The sequence below is a fragment of the Myotis daubentonii genome, chromosome 13 (assembly GCF_963259705.1).
Source record: "Myotis daubentonii chromosome 13, mMyoDau2.1, whole genome shotgun sequence".
In the NCBI taxonomy this organism is placed as follows: domain Eukaryota; kingdom Metazoa; phylum Chordata; class Mammalia; order Chiroptera; family Vespertilionidae; genus Myotis; species Myotis daubentonii.
Genome location: NC_081852.1, coordinates 46,424,915 through 46,442,032, shown reverse-complemented (window position 1 = coordinate 46,442,032; position 17,118 = coordinate 46,424,915). Strand labels below are relative to the sequence as shown.

Below are 17,118 nucleotides of genomic sequence, written 5' to 3'. Positions count from 1 at the left end.
GATCATTGTTATGGGGCCCTTCAGTTTTTTCCTCTATGAATACATACAGCATTCATTGTGGGGGTAGGAATGAATAGCATTGACAGGGTAGAAAAAATACGACACTACTATGCTTATTAACACCAACTGAAGAACTCTGTCCTAGATGGATGCACCATTGGCAAGTCTTCCTCTGTAAATTACTTTCTGGGTTTTTCTAACAGAAAACCACTTTGGCCAATTATCAAATATATATGACTAGGGGCCCGGTGCACGAAATTCGTGCACTGGGTGTGTGTGGGGGGGGGGAGTGTCCCTAAGCCCAGCCTGCCCCCTCTCACATACTGGGAGCCCTCAGGCGTTGACCCCCATCACCCTCCAATTGCAGGATCGGCCCCTTGCCCAGGCCTGACGCCTCCGCCAGAGGCATCAGGCTTGGACAGGGGACCCCCATCTCCCCCCGATCACTGGCTCTGGCCCCCGCCCAGGCCTGAGGCCTCTGGCCCAGGAATCATGCCTGGGCAGGGGACCCCCATCTCCCTCTGATCGCTTGCTCCACCCCCCGCCCAAGCCTGACGCCTCTGACCCAGGCTTCAGGCCTGGGCAAGGGGACCATCATATCCCCCCAATCCCCGGCTCAGTCCCCCGCCCAGGCCTGATGCCTCGGCCAGAGGAGTTGACCCTCATCACCCTCTGATCACCAATCACCGGATCGGCCCCTTGACCAGGCCTGAGGCCTCCGGCAGAGGTATCAGGCCTGGGCAGGGGACCCCCAGCTCCTCGCGGTTGCAGGCTCCGCCCCTGCCCAGGCCTAACGCCTCTGGCCTAGGCGTCCGGCCCGGGCAGCGGGGACCCGCAGCGGCAGCAGCCCCGCGATCGCGGGCTCCGCTTTAGGCCCAGGCAAGGGACCCCTAGCTCCTGGGACTGCCAGCTTGGACCGTGCCCAGCTCCCATTGCTGGCTCCACCCCTACTTCCTGCTATCACTGGCCAGGGCGGAAAAGGCGCCTGATTCTTCGATCATGGCTGGGGGGCAGGGCAAAGGTGGCCCCAGGGCCGCCTTTGCCCTGCCCCCCAGCTCTTAGCTCCCCCCTGGGTTTCCGATCACTGTCAGTGGCAGGGGGCTTCTTCCTGCTTTCCCTTTCGCCTCTCTGCATTGTGCCTACATATGCAAATTAACCGCCATCTTGTTGGCAGTTAATTTGCATATAGCCCTGATTAGCCAATGAAAAGGGTATCGTCGTACGCCAATTACCATTTTTCTCTTTTATTAGATAGGATTAGCTTGAAAAATGGAAACTATTCCCATTTACGGCCACAAAAACCCTGTCCATATTCTACTTCATAGAATGCACAAGTAAAAGTCAGCTCAGGCCCTGGGAGTATTTATATTTAAAAGTTAATAATGATCCCCCTGGTCTGGCTCAGTGGGTAGAGCATCGGCCTGCAGACTGAAGGGTCCCGGGTTTGATTCTGGTCAAGGGCACAGGCCTGGTTGCAGGCTCAATCCCCAGTAGGGGGCGTGCAGGAGGCAGCCAATCAATGATTCTCATCATTGATATTTCTATCTCTTTCTCTCCCTCTCCCTTCCTCTCTGAAATCAATAAAAATATATATATTTTAAAGTTAATAATGAACAGTATTTTGCAAGGGTAGCTGGTGAGGGTGAGGGTGGGGTGGGGTGGGGTGGGGGTAGAGATGGGTAAGAAAAGGATCAGCTGCTCAAAGGGTCTGGTGGTTCTCTCTGCCCATCTCTGTCCTGTTCCCACCAGCCCCTCCTCAGGTTATTCTGAGGAGAGCAAAATTTAGTAAGAAGAAAACAAAACAGGATTAAATATTCTCACTCCCAGCAGTATGTTGTTGAGAACTAAAGCACTGGCTCTTAATCAGGCAGACCTGGTTTAAATCCTAGCTCAGAAGCTAACCAGCTACGTGATTTTCAACAAGGCGCTTAACCTCTTGCAACTCCCCCACCCCCCTTTTACCTGTATAATGAGGACAACAGTACCTACCTCATTGGGCTGTAATGGGGATGATTACACGAGATAATTCACACAAAGCACTTAGCGTGGTACCCAATAGAAGTTATGGTATTACTGTCATTATTAGGTAAACTTTAGCCAAACAATGTTCTCTGATGAACCTCCATTTCTGCTTTTAAGAAAAAGGAATTTGGAGGCCACTGTCTATCCTCTACGTTCCAAGAGAAGTGGCAGGTTAATATAGGATGCTGCCAATGAAAAAAACTGGACTTTTTTTTTTTTCATTTTAATTTCATGTGCAAGCACAACTAAAAGGCCTGGGTTTTATTTGTTTATTTGTTTTTACAGCCACAGCAGCTATAGCTGTTTGATTTGCTCTGTATGGAGAAGAGAGGTGACGCTGGGGGCTGGGGGAGAGGAGCTGCAACTAGTCTCTGGTCTGGTGATGGTGGTGGTTAGCCCACGTGACCTCTGCTTTCATAAGCTCGCCCCGTTAGGCATTCCAAGGCTGTCACCCCCTGGGAGTGCTATAAATTACAATGCATTGTGAGGATATTACTACTGTATTGGTTTCCACCAAATCAGTGTCATATGCTAAACACATCAAGATTTTTAATAGCACCAGACTAAACCAATTGGGACTAGAGCCCAAGCAGCTCATAATAAGGAGAGATCAACACTTCACTCTGTGACGGAACATGCGCAGGACACACATTTTAAGACTGGAGACTAAGAGAATGCAAACCAGTGTAATCTGTATTGTCGGTTCTGGACATTTATGAGCTGTCAGAAAAAGGGAAAAAGAAATTCCCTCACCAATACTACCTGTCGATCAGTCCCAGGAAGAAATTAAAGTCAAGAATAATGACAAGAAAATAACCCAGTCCATGATTCCATCATTGGTCTTAGCAGTTCAGGTAGAACTTAATAAAGAGACTAACTCCCATTGCTGACAGCCTCAGGCCCTGGGTCAAAGAACCAGCCACCTAGCTCTGGGAAGTGAGTTAATGCTGATGTACAGATCTGGGAACAGTGAATGGACAAATCAAATAATTCCCAGAAATCCAAGCTGGAGCCTCTATTCATGAGCCTCTTCTTAAAGGAAAAGAGCTGCAGAAACACAAGGTATAATGCTACAAATTACCATTTCTACCCCCTATACCAGGGGTCCTCAAGCTTTTTAAACAGGGGGCCAGTTCACTGTCCCTCAGACCGTTGGAGGGCCGGACTATAGTTTAAAAAAAAACTATGAACAAATTCCTATGCACACAGCGGCAGCAAAAACACCCGGCGGGCCGGATAAATGTTTTCGGTGGGCCGCATGTGGCCCGCGGGCCGTAGTTTGAGGACCCCTGCCCTATACCTTTGATTCATTCTCCAAGATAACTGTCATATTGAATAGTACCAACACTGAGGCAAAGTCAGAAGCTGCTGCCTCTGATACTTGCTTGTTTCTAGTGAGGCTTCAAAAAAACAAACAAAAAAACCCACAAAAAACTGTAGTGAAAACGTGCCCTTACCACTATTCAGCCTACAAGGTTCACTTCCAGTTGCACCTTCTCTGAAGTCTTTTCCCAACAGATTCTCCACATCCCCATTCCCACCTTGGAAAAACGACTCCCTCTCTAATTTGTTTTGGGTTGAGTGGTCAAACGAACTCCCACTCCACCTCCGGTATCCAGCCCTGGCCTCAGATTATTCTCAGGGACAATCTTGCTTCAAAGGCCTCGGTCTCCCCTGGCTCCACATCCGGTGCAGGGCTCCTCCCGCAAGCCTCAGGCGAGGTGTGTGCTTAGGTCATCCCAAGTGTCCCGAAGGGCCTGCTGGGAGACCCTGTCACTTACCAAGCAGTTCACTTGTCTTCTCATCATATTCTTCGGCCATTTCCTTCCCGTCTGGGAACAAATAGTGCACCTTCCTTCTCCCTAAGCACAAAGCAGAGGGTGCTTAACTCCCAAGCCTCCCCTTGCCTTGTCCCTTACAGGTCAGGGGTCTACCCGGGAGACACCACAGCCTCGGGCTTATTGAGAAGCCCTCCCAGGGCCTCGCTCTCGTTGCCAAACATCGCCCATCATTACTTTAAGATATGTCCTGGGACTCTCTTCCTTTCTGAAGATTTCTCTAGATATATCTTTGCTCTCCTGTTCCTCTACCAGCAATAGCTCCCTATATCTCTCCATCTGTTAAGCTTCTCCTTGCTCTTCAAAACCCAGCTCAAATATCACTTCCACTGGGAAGTCTTCCTAAACTATCACCCCGGCCACCTTGGCAAAATTTGCTTCCCTGTTCGTGCCTTTCTAATGCTTTATTTATATCCATAGTGGAGAATTTACCATATGGTATGATACGTTTAAAAGCCTCTATCTCCCCAGGAATGATATCATGTTTATCTTTCTCTCCCCAGTTTCTAAAACCAAGCTTATATTCTCGGGATATTAAAGTGGGCTTCCCAACTAAGTACTCCTCCTAACCATGCCATTGTTTTGCCTTGTGCACACCTCTAGGCCATTCCTACACACAGCCACACAATGTTAGTCCCCATGTGTTTCCTTTTTTTAAAAAAAAAACAACACTTTTTTTTATTGATTTCAGAGAGGAAAGGAGAGGGAGAGAAAGATAGAAACATCAATGATGAGAATCATTGATCGGCTGCCTCCTGCACGTCCCCTACTGAAGATCAAGCCTGCAACCCAGGCATGTGCCCTTGATTGGAATCAAACCAGGGACCCTTCAGCCTGCAGGCCGATGCTCTATCCACTGAGCCAAACCAGGTAGGGCCCCATGTGTTTTCTTCACAGCATTTACCTTGGTTATGATTTTACATCTGTGTGAATTACTACTGCCTGTGTCTTCTACTAGATAAGATGGGTTTATCCCCCCTGCCTATGGCTCCCCTAGTATCAAGCACAGTACCTGGCATATAGAAGGAGCTCAACTCAATATTGATTGAAAGAATGGGTGAACAGTGATTCATCTTTCACTGAAAGAATGAAAGAACCCACGGGAGTATGCCAGCCTGTCTCTTCCATCAATGTGGTGTAATCATAGCATTTCTGTAAAGGTGGCTCTGCCTTTTCCCCTATATTTACAGGCTGGTAAGTGGATGTGGGTAGGCTCCTCAGTGAGACTAATAACAGAGGACTAATGCCCAGTGGGCAGGTCCAACATACATTTGATGAATAAGAGCCCCAAGGCCCTAACCAAAGTATTAGCCAAAACTTGCAATTGTAGCCTATCTACCAAGCCTTTTTCCTGTTCAATTCACTCCTCTGGGACATTGTTCTTTACAGTTGTTCCTAATATGATATATTCTGGGGAAACTCAACCCCCAAATTGGCATGTCTTTCAGCAGGCCCCTAGGTCACACCATCCGTAATCATTTAGATGGCTCAAAGAGCTGGAAGGAGTTTTTCTGTTAGGAGTGATACAAGGTGTTGCCTGTGAGTAGCTGAGGGTGTCTGGCCTGGAGTCCAATCTTCAGTCCGGGCAGGATGCAGTGCTTACTACTGGCCAGCTTCTTTGTTTTTTGTTTGCATTTAATTATCATTTAATAATCCTACGGGCCCCCATTATCTACCTGTATTTCACAAATGAGAAAAATTGAGGCTTAAAGGTCATGCAACTTGTCCAAGGTCATACAGCTAGGACATGATGGGTCCAGGCTTAAACACACTTGAAGCCTAAGTCCGAGCTCTAATAACCATCCTAGGATAATCTGTGTGTCATTAGGTATTTTTAAGGTTGACACCATTCCATGGGGTTGCTGGTCATTTTCTAGTGAATTACCTGTTTAGGCCTTAGCCTATTTTCCTTAGGTACTCATCTTTTCCTTACTAATCTAATTGAGCTTTGTATATATTAACCATGTGCCATATATATTAGCCACATGTCATACAGGCTGCAAATATTGTTTCAATTGCCTTTTAACTTTGTTTAAAGTGAATTTCCCCAAACAAATGGGAGCATGAGTGTGCGGGGGGGGGGGGGGGGGGGTTGGGGGTTAATGGGGGGGGGATGAGGGGGGGAAAATGTATCCTAAGGGTAAGAAGCCTGTGTACACAAAGACTTACCAAAGAGAATGTTCACTGCAGAATCTTTTGTAAGAGCGAATTGGAAATAGCCCAAACATTTAACAACAGAGAATGAGCTAAATATATTAGCCCTACCATGAAATATCATTTGGGTATTAAACATGATTTTGACAATTGGTATTTCTTATACAGAAACATGTTTATGAATATTTTTATATTCTTTTACACTGATCTGTATTTTCTAAATACCATACAATAACCATAAACTTAAAAGTTAAGTTTATTTTTTTAAAAAGTGCTTAATTTTTATACAGTCAACTATTCTTCCTTTGTGGTCACTACCCATAAGTTGTACTTAGCAGGGCAGCCATATTTAAAAATATCCTTCTTTACCCAAAGATTTTTAAAATATTTATTTATACTTCATTCTAACACAGAATGAAATTACTGTATATAGGTATGTATATATGTATGTTGATAAAAAATTTTTAAGTATATTGGTATGATATTTTATTAAAAACTATCTGTGAGTGTTGTGGCAAGAGGTCACTGGTTCGATTCCTGGTCAGGGCACACGCCCGGGGGGCGGGCTCGATGTTTTTTCTATCTGCTCCCAGGACACATCTTGGCACACAGTAAAGCCACCCTAAATATAAATATAAATATAAAGCCGTGTTTATAACAAGCAAATGAGCAGCTGATTTTAATTTCCATGCTTCCCTGATTGGCCTCTGCCTGTGGCTGTGAGTCCCCAGTTGGTAAACTAAAAGCTACAGGAACTTAGACCTAATTCATTCTGGCTACCAAGTGGGTCCAGGAAGGGACCTTGAAGTTCAAGGAGGGCCTGCACCGGCCAATCCTAGAGTGGAAGTCAGGATTCCGTACACCTGTGCCCATCTCTTCCCGGAACAGCCCCAGGCCCTTGCTGTCTCCCCTAAAGACTCAAGGAACATTTAGAGGTTCACTTACAAACAACTTTACAACTGGAAAGCAACTCAGAGATAAGCAGCTCATTTTACCGATGAGGAAATTGAGGTCCAGACAAGTACAGAGAACAACTGGAGAGCCCGGGGATTTAACGGCAGAATCGTAACTAGAACCCAGGTCTCCCGCCCTTCCCAGGCACCAGGCTGCCTTCAGCAACAGAACCCCGAGACTGAGGGTCATGGGATCCCGGGTCAGTTGTACCGTCTGGGTGGGGATCTGGGACTAGTCTAAAACCTTCTTGGACCGTTTCCTCTTCTGTAAAATGGGGTGAAAAATTAACAGCCTTTCGGGACAGCGGTGCGGAGCAAATGCCACCATGAATGTGAAAGGAATTATGTGTTATTAGTAACACCACTCCGAGCGGAGCGAGGTGGGATACAGGCCACCAGGGGGTGTCCAGAGATGCGTGTTCCAGTTACGTCACCTCTCTGGGCCTCAGTTTCCCCATCTGCAAACGCAGGACCTGACTTGGGTGGCGGCCGCGACGCTTGCGGCTCTGCGCCCCAGGCGCTGAGGCCCTTCCCGAGGCGCGAGCGCGGAGGGCCGGACCCGGACCGGGGGGAGGGACGAGGGACCTCGCGGGGCGCCTCGAATTACCGTCCTGCAGCAGCGCAGTCTTCTCGGCCGCCCGCAGGCTCTCCAGCCAGCCTGTCACCGCCATCTTCCCTCCGCCGAGCCGTGCGTCCGACCGCTACCATGACGACCGGCCCGCCCAGGGTCACTTCCGGATGACCCGGAAATTGTTCTGGTCATTTTCCTCCCCCTCCCCCACCCTCCCTCCATCCGCTCTCATTGGCTGCCCTGCTAAGTAAGTAGTAGTTTCTCTTGCTCGACCCCTGGGTGGCTGGCCGGGCCTGAGGCGGACCCTGCCCCGGACCGAATCCAGGGGGTGGGGCGGGGCCCTCCGGGCAGGGTCCGGACAAGTCTCCCCTCCTGTGGCCTCCAGCTGGGATCGTCGCCAGCACGCTCCAGCTGCGACCGCGGCGGAGGCCCCACACCTGCCGGCGTCTTCACCCCCAGCTGTGAGGCTGAGACGCCCCCAGTCCCGGAAGGCGCCGCACACCTGCTGTTGCTGTGCCTGGTCTTCCCGCACCTGCGGGCTGAGCACCGCCACGCCGAGAGGCCTGCGGCCAGGGCAGGTGCGGGGCGTTCCCCTGCCGGCCTCACTTCCCTCCCTCACGCTCGCACCCCCAGGTTTTCCTCTGCGGGTCAGTGATGGGGGTAGAGTAAGACGATGTGGCGTTTGTGCGGAGTCCCACTCAGTCTCCACTCCTCGTGGGAGCCCAAGGCCTTCCTAAAGGCATCGCTCCATTTCCTAACTTGGCATCCCCTTTCGGGAGACCCCTTTGGGGTGCAGCAGGGCAGACACTGCGCCGAACCTTTAGAGCAATCCCTCTGAGGAATGATACCGTTTAGTGCCCCCTCCCCCAAGTTCCCCCAGTAGTTTCATTCTTCCCCCCCATTTCCTCCAATACTCTGACTTTGAAAGGCTGGTGAGTGTAGAGCTCGGCTAAGCAACTGAAGTTCAAATGGGGTTGGGGAGACCCTGGAGAACTGGGCTACTGCCCCCAAGGCCTGGTCAGTAGAGATCCTACCTCCATAGTCAAAGGACTTGGGGAACCCCAGTTCTATGTTTCTACATGACAGCTGCCCCGATCAACCCTCAAACAGAAAGGCCAGGATCCAGCCATACCTCAATGGACCCCAGGGGCATCTTGAAGGCATTTCCCAAGCGGAAGAAAGTCCTTGCCAATCCATCATCAAAAGCACTGGCAAAGATTCCCAAGAGGGAAGACGAAGAAGAAGCAAGAGGTGAGCGAACCCAGTCTCAGAACCCACATTGTTCATGGCCAGAAGCAGATAGAGCCGACTCTGCCTGCCCAGGGCCTGCAGGTTGGTTTATACCTGCCTTGCAGTAGGCTTGGTCCCAGGTCTTTGTTATCTTCTACTTCACCCTGAGACCTCCATTAATCAGAAAATACTCTCTAGTCCCTAAGGAAATGACCAGCAGAATCCTTTGCTCTCCAGGAGGTTCCATGCAGTGTGTATGTGTGTTTGGGGGGGAAGGGGGAGAGAGGGAGCAGAAATCCATCTCAGGCCCCTAGAGTTAAAAGATATTTTGTAGCCAGATTGACAAATAGATGGCAAAAACTTACACTGGATGTGAAGGAAGGATCTATTAGACTGTGAGGCCCGTAAGATATATATGCCTTGTGCCTGGTATCCAGTAGGTGTCTATTAATACTTGTTGAAAGAATAAATGAACAAAGTGACTTATAGGATGCCTACAATGTGCCAGACACTGTTCTAGTTTGCCTCTTACATCAAGTGATGACACATAAGGAAGTTAATTGTGTGCTTGTGGTGGGACCCCCAGAAGGCAGGTTGCCTAAATGGAAGAAAAATGATTGGGGGTAGGAGACTCTAATGGGATCATTCGGAGCAGGTCTGAAAGTTATGACAATAGGCATATGGATATCTCCTCCACAGAGTGGCTGAGTTCCCTACGGGCCCATGTTGTGCCCGCTGGCATTGGGCGAGCCCGGGCGGAACTCTTTGAGAAGCAGATTGTCCAACATGGTGGCCAGATATACTCTGCCCAGGCCCCAGGGGTCACTCACATTGTGGTGGATGATGGCATGGACTGTGAGCGAGCCCTTCGCCTCCTTAGACTGCCCCGGCTGCCCCCAGGTGCTCAGCTGGTACAGTCAGCCTGGCTGAGCTTGTGCCTGCAGGAGAGAAGGCTGGTGGACACGGCAGGATTCAGCATCTTCATCCCCAACAGGTGGGCTGATCCCAGTCTTTCCTCAAATGTTTTCTGGCAGCATCTTGAGCTCTTTCTTTGGGTTATTAAAAATAACTCTCATTGTCTTAATGGAATACGTTAGAAAACCAACGTTTCTGAGTAGAGAAGGATTGAGAGCAGAGTTAGGGTGAGACCTTTGGTGTCTTAACATCCCATCACCCGCCCTGCAGGTACCTGGACCAACCACAGCTCAGTAAGGCCGACCAAGACTCTCCTCCCGGAGCTTGTGAGGCTCTGCTCAGGACAGCCCCCTCTCCTCCCCCTGCTCCCCCTAGACCTGTATCCCCTCCCCAGAGGATAGAAGAAGCTCCAAACACCCAAGCCCAGGTAAGGAGCCCTTCAGCCCCAATATTTCACTTTCCCTGGAAATTGGGTCAGAGAAACAGGGAGAGCCTCAGAAAGGCCGGGGCCCCTGAGAGACGAGGGCTCTCTTATTGTGAAGCCAGTTAGCTCTTCCCAACACTCATCACTCCTATATTTGCCCAGATCATATCTACTACATGCCACCGGGCACCCTAGGCTGGACCAAGAAATCAAGTGGAACACATCCCCACACTTAAGGAAACCCAAGTAGATGCAGAAGACCCAGCCTAATTCCTGGGTCTAACTGGGAGACTCAACCACCCACTCCAAGGAGCATTCACGGGGCAGGAATTTATTGTCTCTTCTTCCTTCCCTCCAGCCTGGCTCGGATGATGACACCAGTGATGGGGAGGAGACCCCAGTTAGCGCAGCTGATTTGGAAGCCCTGATCAGTGGCCGCTACCCCATCCCCCCTGAGGGAGATGGTGACCCCAGCCCTGCCCCTGAGGGTCTGAAAAAGTGGGTCTGTGCACAGCCTTCGAGTCAAAAGGCGACCAACCACAACACCCACATCACAGAAAAGCTGGAAGTGCTGGCCAAAGCCTACAGTGTTCAGGGAGACAAGTGGAGGGCCCTTGGCTATGACAAGGCCATCAATGCCCTCAAGAGCTTCCACAAGCCTGTCACCTCCTACCAGGTACTTGGGGGCTGGGCCAGGGGATGCAGACGGGTGGGATGCGGTCTTTTCTTTACTGGCTAGAGGTTGGTGGAGGCACCGGTCACACGAGGGGATCAGGTGGAGTGGTTGAGATTTTATGATGTCTGGCACTTGCACAAAAGAGACTGATGAAAGCAGTTTGGCAAAATCTTGATAATTATAGAAGCTTGGTATTGGCTACTTGGGGGTTTGTTACACCGTTCTCTCTACTTTGGAATTTTTTCCATAATAAAGTTTTTAAACGTTTAGAATCTGGAGGCCAACAGAGCAAGGTTTGAATTCTGTTTACCATCATTCACTGTGTGACTTCAGGCAAGTTACTTAAACCCATTGAGTGTCGGTTTCTTCACTAGTAAAAAGAGACTAAGAATAGCAACAAATTCAGTGTTCTGTGAGGACTAAAGGAGATGATCTCTGTGGTGCACAACCGGCTACATACTTAGGTCTCAGTAAATGTTGGCTCTCACTATGGTGATGATGATGATGACTAGTGTCACCATTATTGCCTTTTTTCTACTTCCTGTGCTGATCTCCATCCCTCTGGGGAGCAAAAGACAACTTAACCATCCCATTCCACCCAAACTTCTCATCTTCAGTTGTGCCCAAGCTTTACAGAGCCATTAATTGCCAACTGGCTTTTGCTGGACATCTGCTAAAGGAGTCAGCTTCCCCACCCTCTGGCCCCACCCATCCCATCTTCGCATTCTTTCCTGCCTCTGCCAACCCCTTCCTCTAGGAAGCCTGCAGCATCCCTGGGATTGGGAAACGGATGGCCGAGAAGATCGTAGAGATCCTAGAAAGTGGACATCTGCGGAAGCTGGACCACATCAGCGACAGCGTGCCTGTCTTGGAACTCTTCTCTAATATTTGGGGAGCTGGAACCAAGACTGCCCAGATGTGGTACCAACAGGTCATACCTTGCCCCGCCCCCTCTCAGTTTCGCTGTGTCTCAGAGCTCCTGACCTCCAGTTGTCTTACCCTGTGCTCTGATGGGAATGAACCCAGGCTATAGGGAGACCATTTTTCACAGGGACCAGGGCTTATGTAGACCCCTCCCCCAGCTCCCAGGGCCGCCCTGTGGCTTGGTATACTTGAGGCATTGATCTGTGGCAGAGACAAGAAGTATGTTTCTCTGTCTCAGACCAGCAAGGGCCTTTCTGAAGAGACCAGGCCTCAGGGCTGAGTATCCAGAGCAGTAGTTCCCGAATCTGGCCTGTCCAGATTCACCACTAGACCAACAGAATCATATTTTAGGCTTGTGGCAGGGCTCGGTTGTGGCTTGTCTTCCATGCGTCCTGCCTTTCCCAAGTTCCACCGATTACAGACCCAACTGCTCCTGGGGGAGGTCCTGCCTCAGGTCTTCCTTGGAGGCTGGGGGTGATGGGAGCCTTATGTGTGTGCTCATTCACTGCCTCTTCATTGGTCCTGGATCCTCATAGTGCCCCACTGGCTTCTTTTCTCCAGGGTTTCCGGAGCTTAGAAGACATCCGCAACCAGGCCTCCCTGACTACCCAGCAGGCCATTGGCCTGAAGCATTACGATGACTTTCTGGAACGCATGCCCAGGGAGGAGGCTGCCGAGATCGAGCAGACAGTAAGCAAGTGTCTCAGAACAGTGAGGAGAGCCAGGCCCTATTGTAAGGTCAGGGCCTGACTCAAAGCCAAGAACTCCTGATCCCTCAGCGGGGAGCCTAACAGGCTGAGGAAGCTGTGGTCCACCAGAGGTTAGGATCAGGGAGGAAAGAGCGAGTCAAGACTAAAGCTCTGGTAGGGAACTACATAAGGATATTGAGATTTGAACTGTACTAGGTTAGGCTGGGTCAGGGCAGAGGCTCTTAACATTTGTGACTTACAAACTTTTTTTTTTTTTTTTTAAATATATTTTATTGACTTTTTACAGAGAGGAAGGGAGAGGGATAGAGAGTTAGAAACATCGATGAGCGAGAAACATCGATCAGCTGCCTCCTGCACACCTCCCACTGGGGATGTGCCTGCAACCAAAGTACATGCCCTTGACCGGAATCGAACCTGGGACCTTTCAGTCCACAGGCCGACACTCTATCCGCTGAGCCAAACCGGTCAGGGACTCACAAACTTCTTTGAGAACCTGGTGAAAACTTTCTCTCGAGAAGTTGTACACATGTACTGAGTTTATGTCTCTTTCCAGACGTATGGACTTTCTGAAGCCCACCTGTTTGGGGTAGAGTTGGTGAAAAAGCCCAGTGCAAGCAGGATTAAGTTTGGGGTTAGAAGAAAGCTAGGTCAAGAAGTGAGTTAAGGTTAGGCCTGAGTTAGTGCCGGGGTCCAACCCCAGCAGGTCCAGGGGTCCCCAAAGGTGTGGACGGAGTCGGCGAAGAAGGAATGACACGGAGACAGCGTTCAGTTGATCAGCAGCCTAGCCAGGCTCTCCAGCCAAGTTCTGGTCTCGATCTCCAGAGAGGTTCTGCTTCAGATCTCCAGCCAGGATCTCCAGCCAAGTTCTGGTCTGGATCTCCAGAGAGGTTCTGCTCTGGATCTCCAGAGAGGTTCTGTCCAGGTTCTCCAGTCAGGTTCAGTCACCAGGTTCTAGTCAGGCTCTCCTGCCAATCTCCGCAGTCAGGTTCAGTCCAGAATCCCCTGCCATGCTCTCTTGCCAGGCTTCGCCTCCAGGCTCCGAGGCCAGTCCCTGTCCAGGATCCTCCGGCATGCTCTCTCCAGCGAAGTTCTTCTGTCTCTAGAGAACGTTCTGTGTAGGTTCTGTGCCTAGGCTCTGTCTCTCTTGGTCCTGTCTTCCAAGCCCTGTCTCCTAAGTTCTGTGTTCTAAATTCTGTCTCTCTGTCTGGTTACATCTGTATTTATACCAGTTGATTCAATCCTATCAATCTCTATTACAAAGGTTAGGGCGTTTCTTATCTCCATTCCAGGGAGTAAAGATTATGTAGCTTAAGCATGATTGTTCCTAGTTAAAGTGATTAATTACCCGCCTGGCACTTAGTTGAGGAGTTTCATCCCCTCCCTGACTTCAGGGGAAAATCCCTACCTGGGGAAACAACCTTTCTCGGAGAGGTGACCTTGGTTAAAACACAGCGCCAAGAAGGTGAGCAAACATATTAAGAACCGTATGCCATATATGCCAGGTCCCTTGAAACAGCAAGGATGGACCGGCTCCCGGCAAGTTAGGAGTAAGTTTTTTTAGTATTGGATGCTTTTTGTTAAGACTCATGGTTGCCCTAGAAATAAGGTTTGGCCAAGATTAGCATTTGGTTTAGGGGTGGATTATGGGTCAAGTTCATATAACTGGCGTTGGGATCAGGAGCTGGTTGCTATGGACAAGGTTTGCTTACTTTGGTCTAGGACGCTGATAGCGTAGAACTCCACGGAAACTCTATGGACAGCCTAGTTGAGATCAACTGCCAGCTCTTCTCCCGGCCACAGGAATCTGAGGCTGGAGCGGGGTGGATGAACAGGCCCCTTTGTTCACCCATCACCAGGCGCGGTGTCAGTGATGACACCGTCACTCAGCCACGGTGTCCAGGCAAGGAGAATGCCCCAGTGAGCCTCTGGGCCCTCCTGCCCATCGGGCACGCTCCCCCCATTGACGGGCTCCAGCCTGAGGAGTTTTTGATGGGATTACTCGCCCTAGGCCTCCTCCCATCTTCTAGGGAGGCTCAAGAAGGGAGTGAGGGGATTAGCAGAGCCGCTTGTCAGGAGAATTGAGGTGTCATGGCTGAGGGTATCCAGGGCCCCAGAAATCTCAGCATCCTGGGGTGGAGGCGGGAGGCTATCTGCACATGAAAGGCCTCGTGTCTCTGGGGAGGGCTGATGGGCTTATCCCTCTCAGTGAGGGATGCCCTTCAGCTGACAGTCTCCTCTGTCACACTCACTCCTCACCGTCCCATTCCCCCGTGTAAGGGTGTGAGCACTGGCTCAGATTTGCCTTCCTCTCTCCCCTACCTCCCTCTTCTTCCCTGTCCTCCTCTCCCCACCATCACAGGTGCAGTTCTATTTCCGGGCTCCTCTTTTCTCCTCCTCTCATCACAGGTGTAGTTCTATTTCTGGGTTCCATTTTCCCAGTCTTGGGTCCAGGCCACCCTGCCAGCCACCTGTTCAGGCCTCAAGCCCCAACTCACACACACTGCCTGTCGTACTAAATCCATAGATACCCCGGGCTGCTGAGACCTGGCTGAGGCCCTTTATCTTAAGTGGCGTTTCACAGACCGGGCACCTGGTTGGGAGGGGCCACCAGAAGGCGTGTCTCTGCTCTGAAAGAGCCCTAGAGGGAAGATCAGGACTTTCCCTCAGAAACAGCATAGGCATCTTCTGCGTCTTTCCCAGGCTGCCTCCCGGGTGGGAGCACGTCCTAGCGAAGCTTGAGAACTGCTGCTCCCAGGGTAGATCTCTGGCCTCTGCTCCCTGGTCCCATCCCTAGGGCCTTGTTCACGTACCAGGGATCGGCTTGGGGCATAAGCTGGGAGGTGGGTCCCTGGGTCAGGGAAGGCCCTTGTGCTGACACAGGGGAGGAACTCAGCCCTCAGCCCTCAGCCCTCACTGCCCTTTCCCAGGTCCGGGAATCAGCTCAGGCCTTCAGCCCTGGGCTGTTGTGCGTGGCATGCGGTTCCTACCGACGGGGGAAAGCAACGTGTGGTGATGTGGACGTGCTGCTCACTCACCCGGATGGCCGATCTCACCAGGGCATCTTCAGTCGCCTCCTTGACAGCCTTCGGCAGCGAGGTACAAGCTCCATCTCTGGGTGAGCAGGTTGGCAGGGGCCAGGGCAGGGCTAGGCGGCCCCCAGGAGGGAGAGCCTCAGAGTCACAATCTCTAGGCAGGAAGCAGGGAAGGTCGCTTCATGAGAATCCCACCTTGTGGCCAGAGCCATTTCAGGGAAGAGATGAAACGGCCCCACACCACACAGGTGCTCAGCACCACCTGCAGGTTGTGTCCCATCTGATCCTCCTGTGACACTAGGGGCGGGAGGAATTTCTGTGCCCATTTCACAGGCCAGGAGACAGGCCCAGAGAGGGCCAGGTCACCCAGCAAGTAAAGGGTCACCTGGGACTAGAGGACCCAGGGTGATCCGGAGAGAGCTGGGAGGATGGGATGGCCCAGGCCTGGCTCCTAGCCCTCCCAGCAGCCCTCCTATGTCGGGCCAGGGTTCCTGACTGATGACTTGGTGAGCCACGAGGAGAATGGTCAGCAGCAGAAGTACCTGGGTGTGTGCCAGCTCCCAGGACCAGGGCGACGGCACCGACGACTGGACATCATCCTTGTGCCCTACAGCGAGTTTGCGTGCGCCCTGCTCTACTTCACCGGCTCTGCCCACTTCAACCGCTCCATGCGGGCTCTGGCCAAGACCAAGGGCATGAGCTTGTCGGAGCACGCCCTCAGCGCAGCTGTGGTGCGGGACACCCGAGGTCTCAAGCTGGGGTCTGGCCGAGTGCTTCCCACCCCGACTGAGAAGGATGTCTTCAGGCTCCTAGGCCTGCCCTACCGAGAACCCGCTGAGCGGGACTGGTGACCCACGGTCGAGGCGGGAGGGGCACCCACTGGCCCAGCTGCCCCACCTGGCTATCAGGACTCCTCTCTAGCCTCAGCTGGCTAAACCTCACACTTCCATCACCAGCTCCCTGGGCCCGAGGGAAAGGGCCAGCCTCGCTCCCGGGGTCTGCCCTGTTCTCCCCAAGAGCAGGCTGCTCTCCCTTCTGCACAGCTGCCCTTGGGAGAAGCTTGCACGTGGCCCCACGTTAAGCAGGAACAGCTGGCCCAGGCATCCCCTTCCTCTAGCCTGAGGAGGGTCTAGCTGCTGGCGGTGGGATGGGGCTGCAGGGGGAGAGGCAGGCAGCTCTGGCCCAGCATTACCCAAGACCCTTTGGAGCAGGAGAATGAACCACTTCGCATACTCCCTCTACCCACCCCACTTCCTGTGCAGCTGGAGGTGTTGGGAGAGGGTGCCTCAGGCTCCGTGAGGACAGCATTGGCAGGCCCAGGGGCCCAGTGAAGTGCATTTGACATTCAACCTGCCTGGTGTCTGAGCTGCTGTAGCCCCTGTCTGCCTTCTTCCACCCAGGGGGGCACGGAGAGGGGAGCTGAATGGGAGCCCAGAAATGCAAGTTAGCTGCTCTTTATATAGGCCAGGCCTGAGTCAGCTCCTGAACTCAGAAGGACACTGGGGGACGTGAAAAGGGAGAATTCATGGAGTCAGGCGTTTAGGGGTGCCTATCTACCCATCGGCATCTCCTGTGGGCCTCCCCTAGAACAGGCCATCAATGATTCTCATCATTGATGTTTCTGTCTCCCTCTCCCTTCCTCTCTAAAATCAATAAAAATATATATATA

General features: G+C 51.5%; 2 protein-coding genes across 10 annotated transcripts in view; one reads left to right on the top strand and one right to left on the bottom strand.

The window, feature by feature from the left end:
• DPCD (deleted in primary ciliary dyskinesia homolog (mouse)) overlaps positions 1-7,695 on the bottom strand; it is an 18,157-nt gene extending 10,462 nt beyond the window's left edge. Inside the window, exons 1-2 of one of the 2 annotated variants that reach the window (XM_059661171.1) lie at positions 7,575-7,695; positions 3,804-3,884 (exon numbers count right to left, since the gene is read on the bottom strand). In XM_059661171.1, the coding sequence (XP_059517154.1) occupies positions 3,804-3,884; positions 7,575-7,638 (145 nt within the window). In that variant the 5' untranslated portion in view covers positions 7,639-7,695. The remainder of the gene's footprint in view (positions 1-3,803; positions 3,885-7,574) is intronic. The other variant, XM_059661172.1, reaches the window with a different exon arrangement.
• Positions 7,666-17,118, top strand: POLL (DNA polymerase lambda). Of its 8 annotated transcripts, none has more exons than XM_059661167.1 (9): positions 7,666-7,785; positions 8,649-8,789; positions 9,468-9,762; positions 9,954-10,110; positions 10,466-10,783; positions 11,541-11,714; positions 12,269-12,397; positions 15,345-15,513; positions 15,936-17,118. In XM_059661167.1, exons 2-9 carry the CDS (start codon positions 8,675-8,677, stop codon positions 16,298-16,300), a joined length of 1,722 nt encoding a protein of 573 aa, XP_059517150.1. In that variant the 5' UTR covers positions 7,666-7,785; positions 8,649-8,674; the 3' UTR covers positions 16,301-17,118. The 8 variants fall into 8 exon arrangements, with proteins under 8 accessions (XP_059517150.1, XP_059517147.1, XP_059517146.1 ...); XM_059661164.1 differs by having other exon boundaries at positions 7,675-7,785; positions 8,604-8,789; XM_059661163.1 differs by having other exon boundaries at positions 7,768-7,785; positions 7,924-8,789.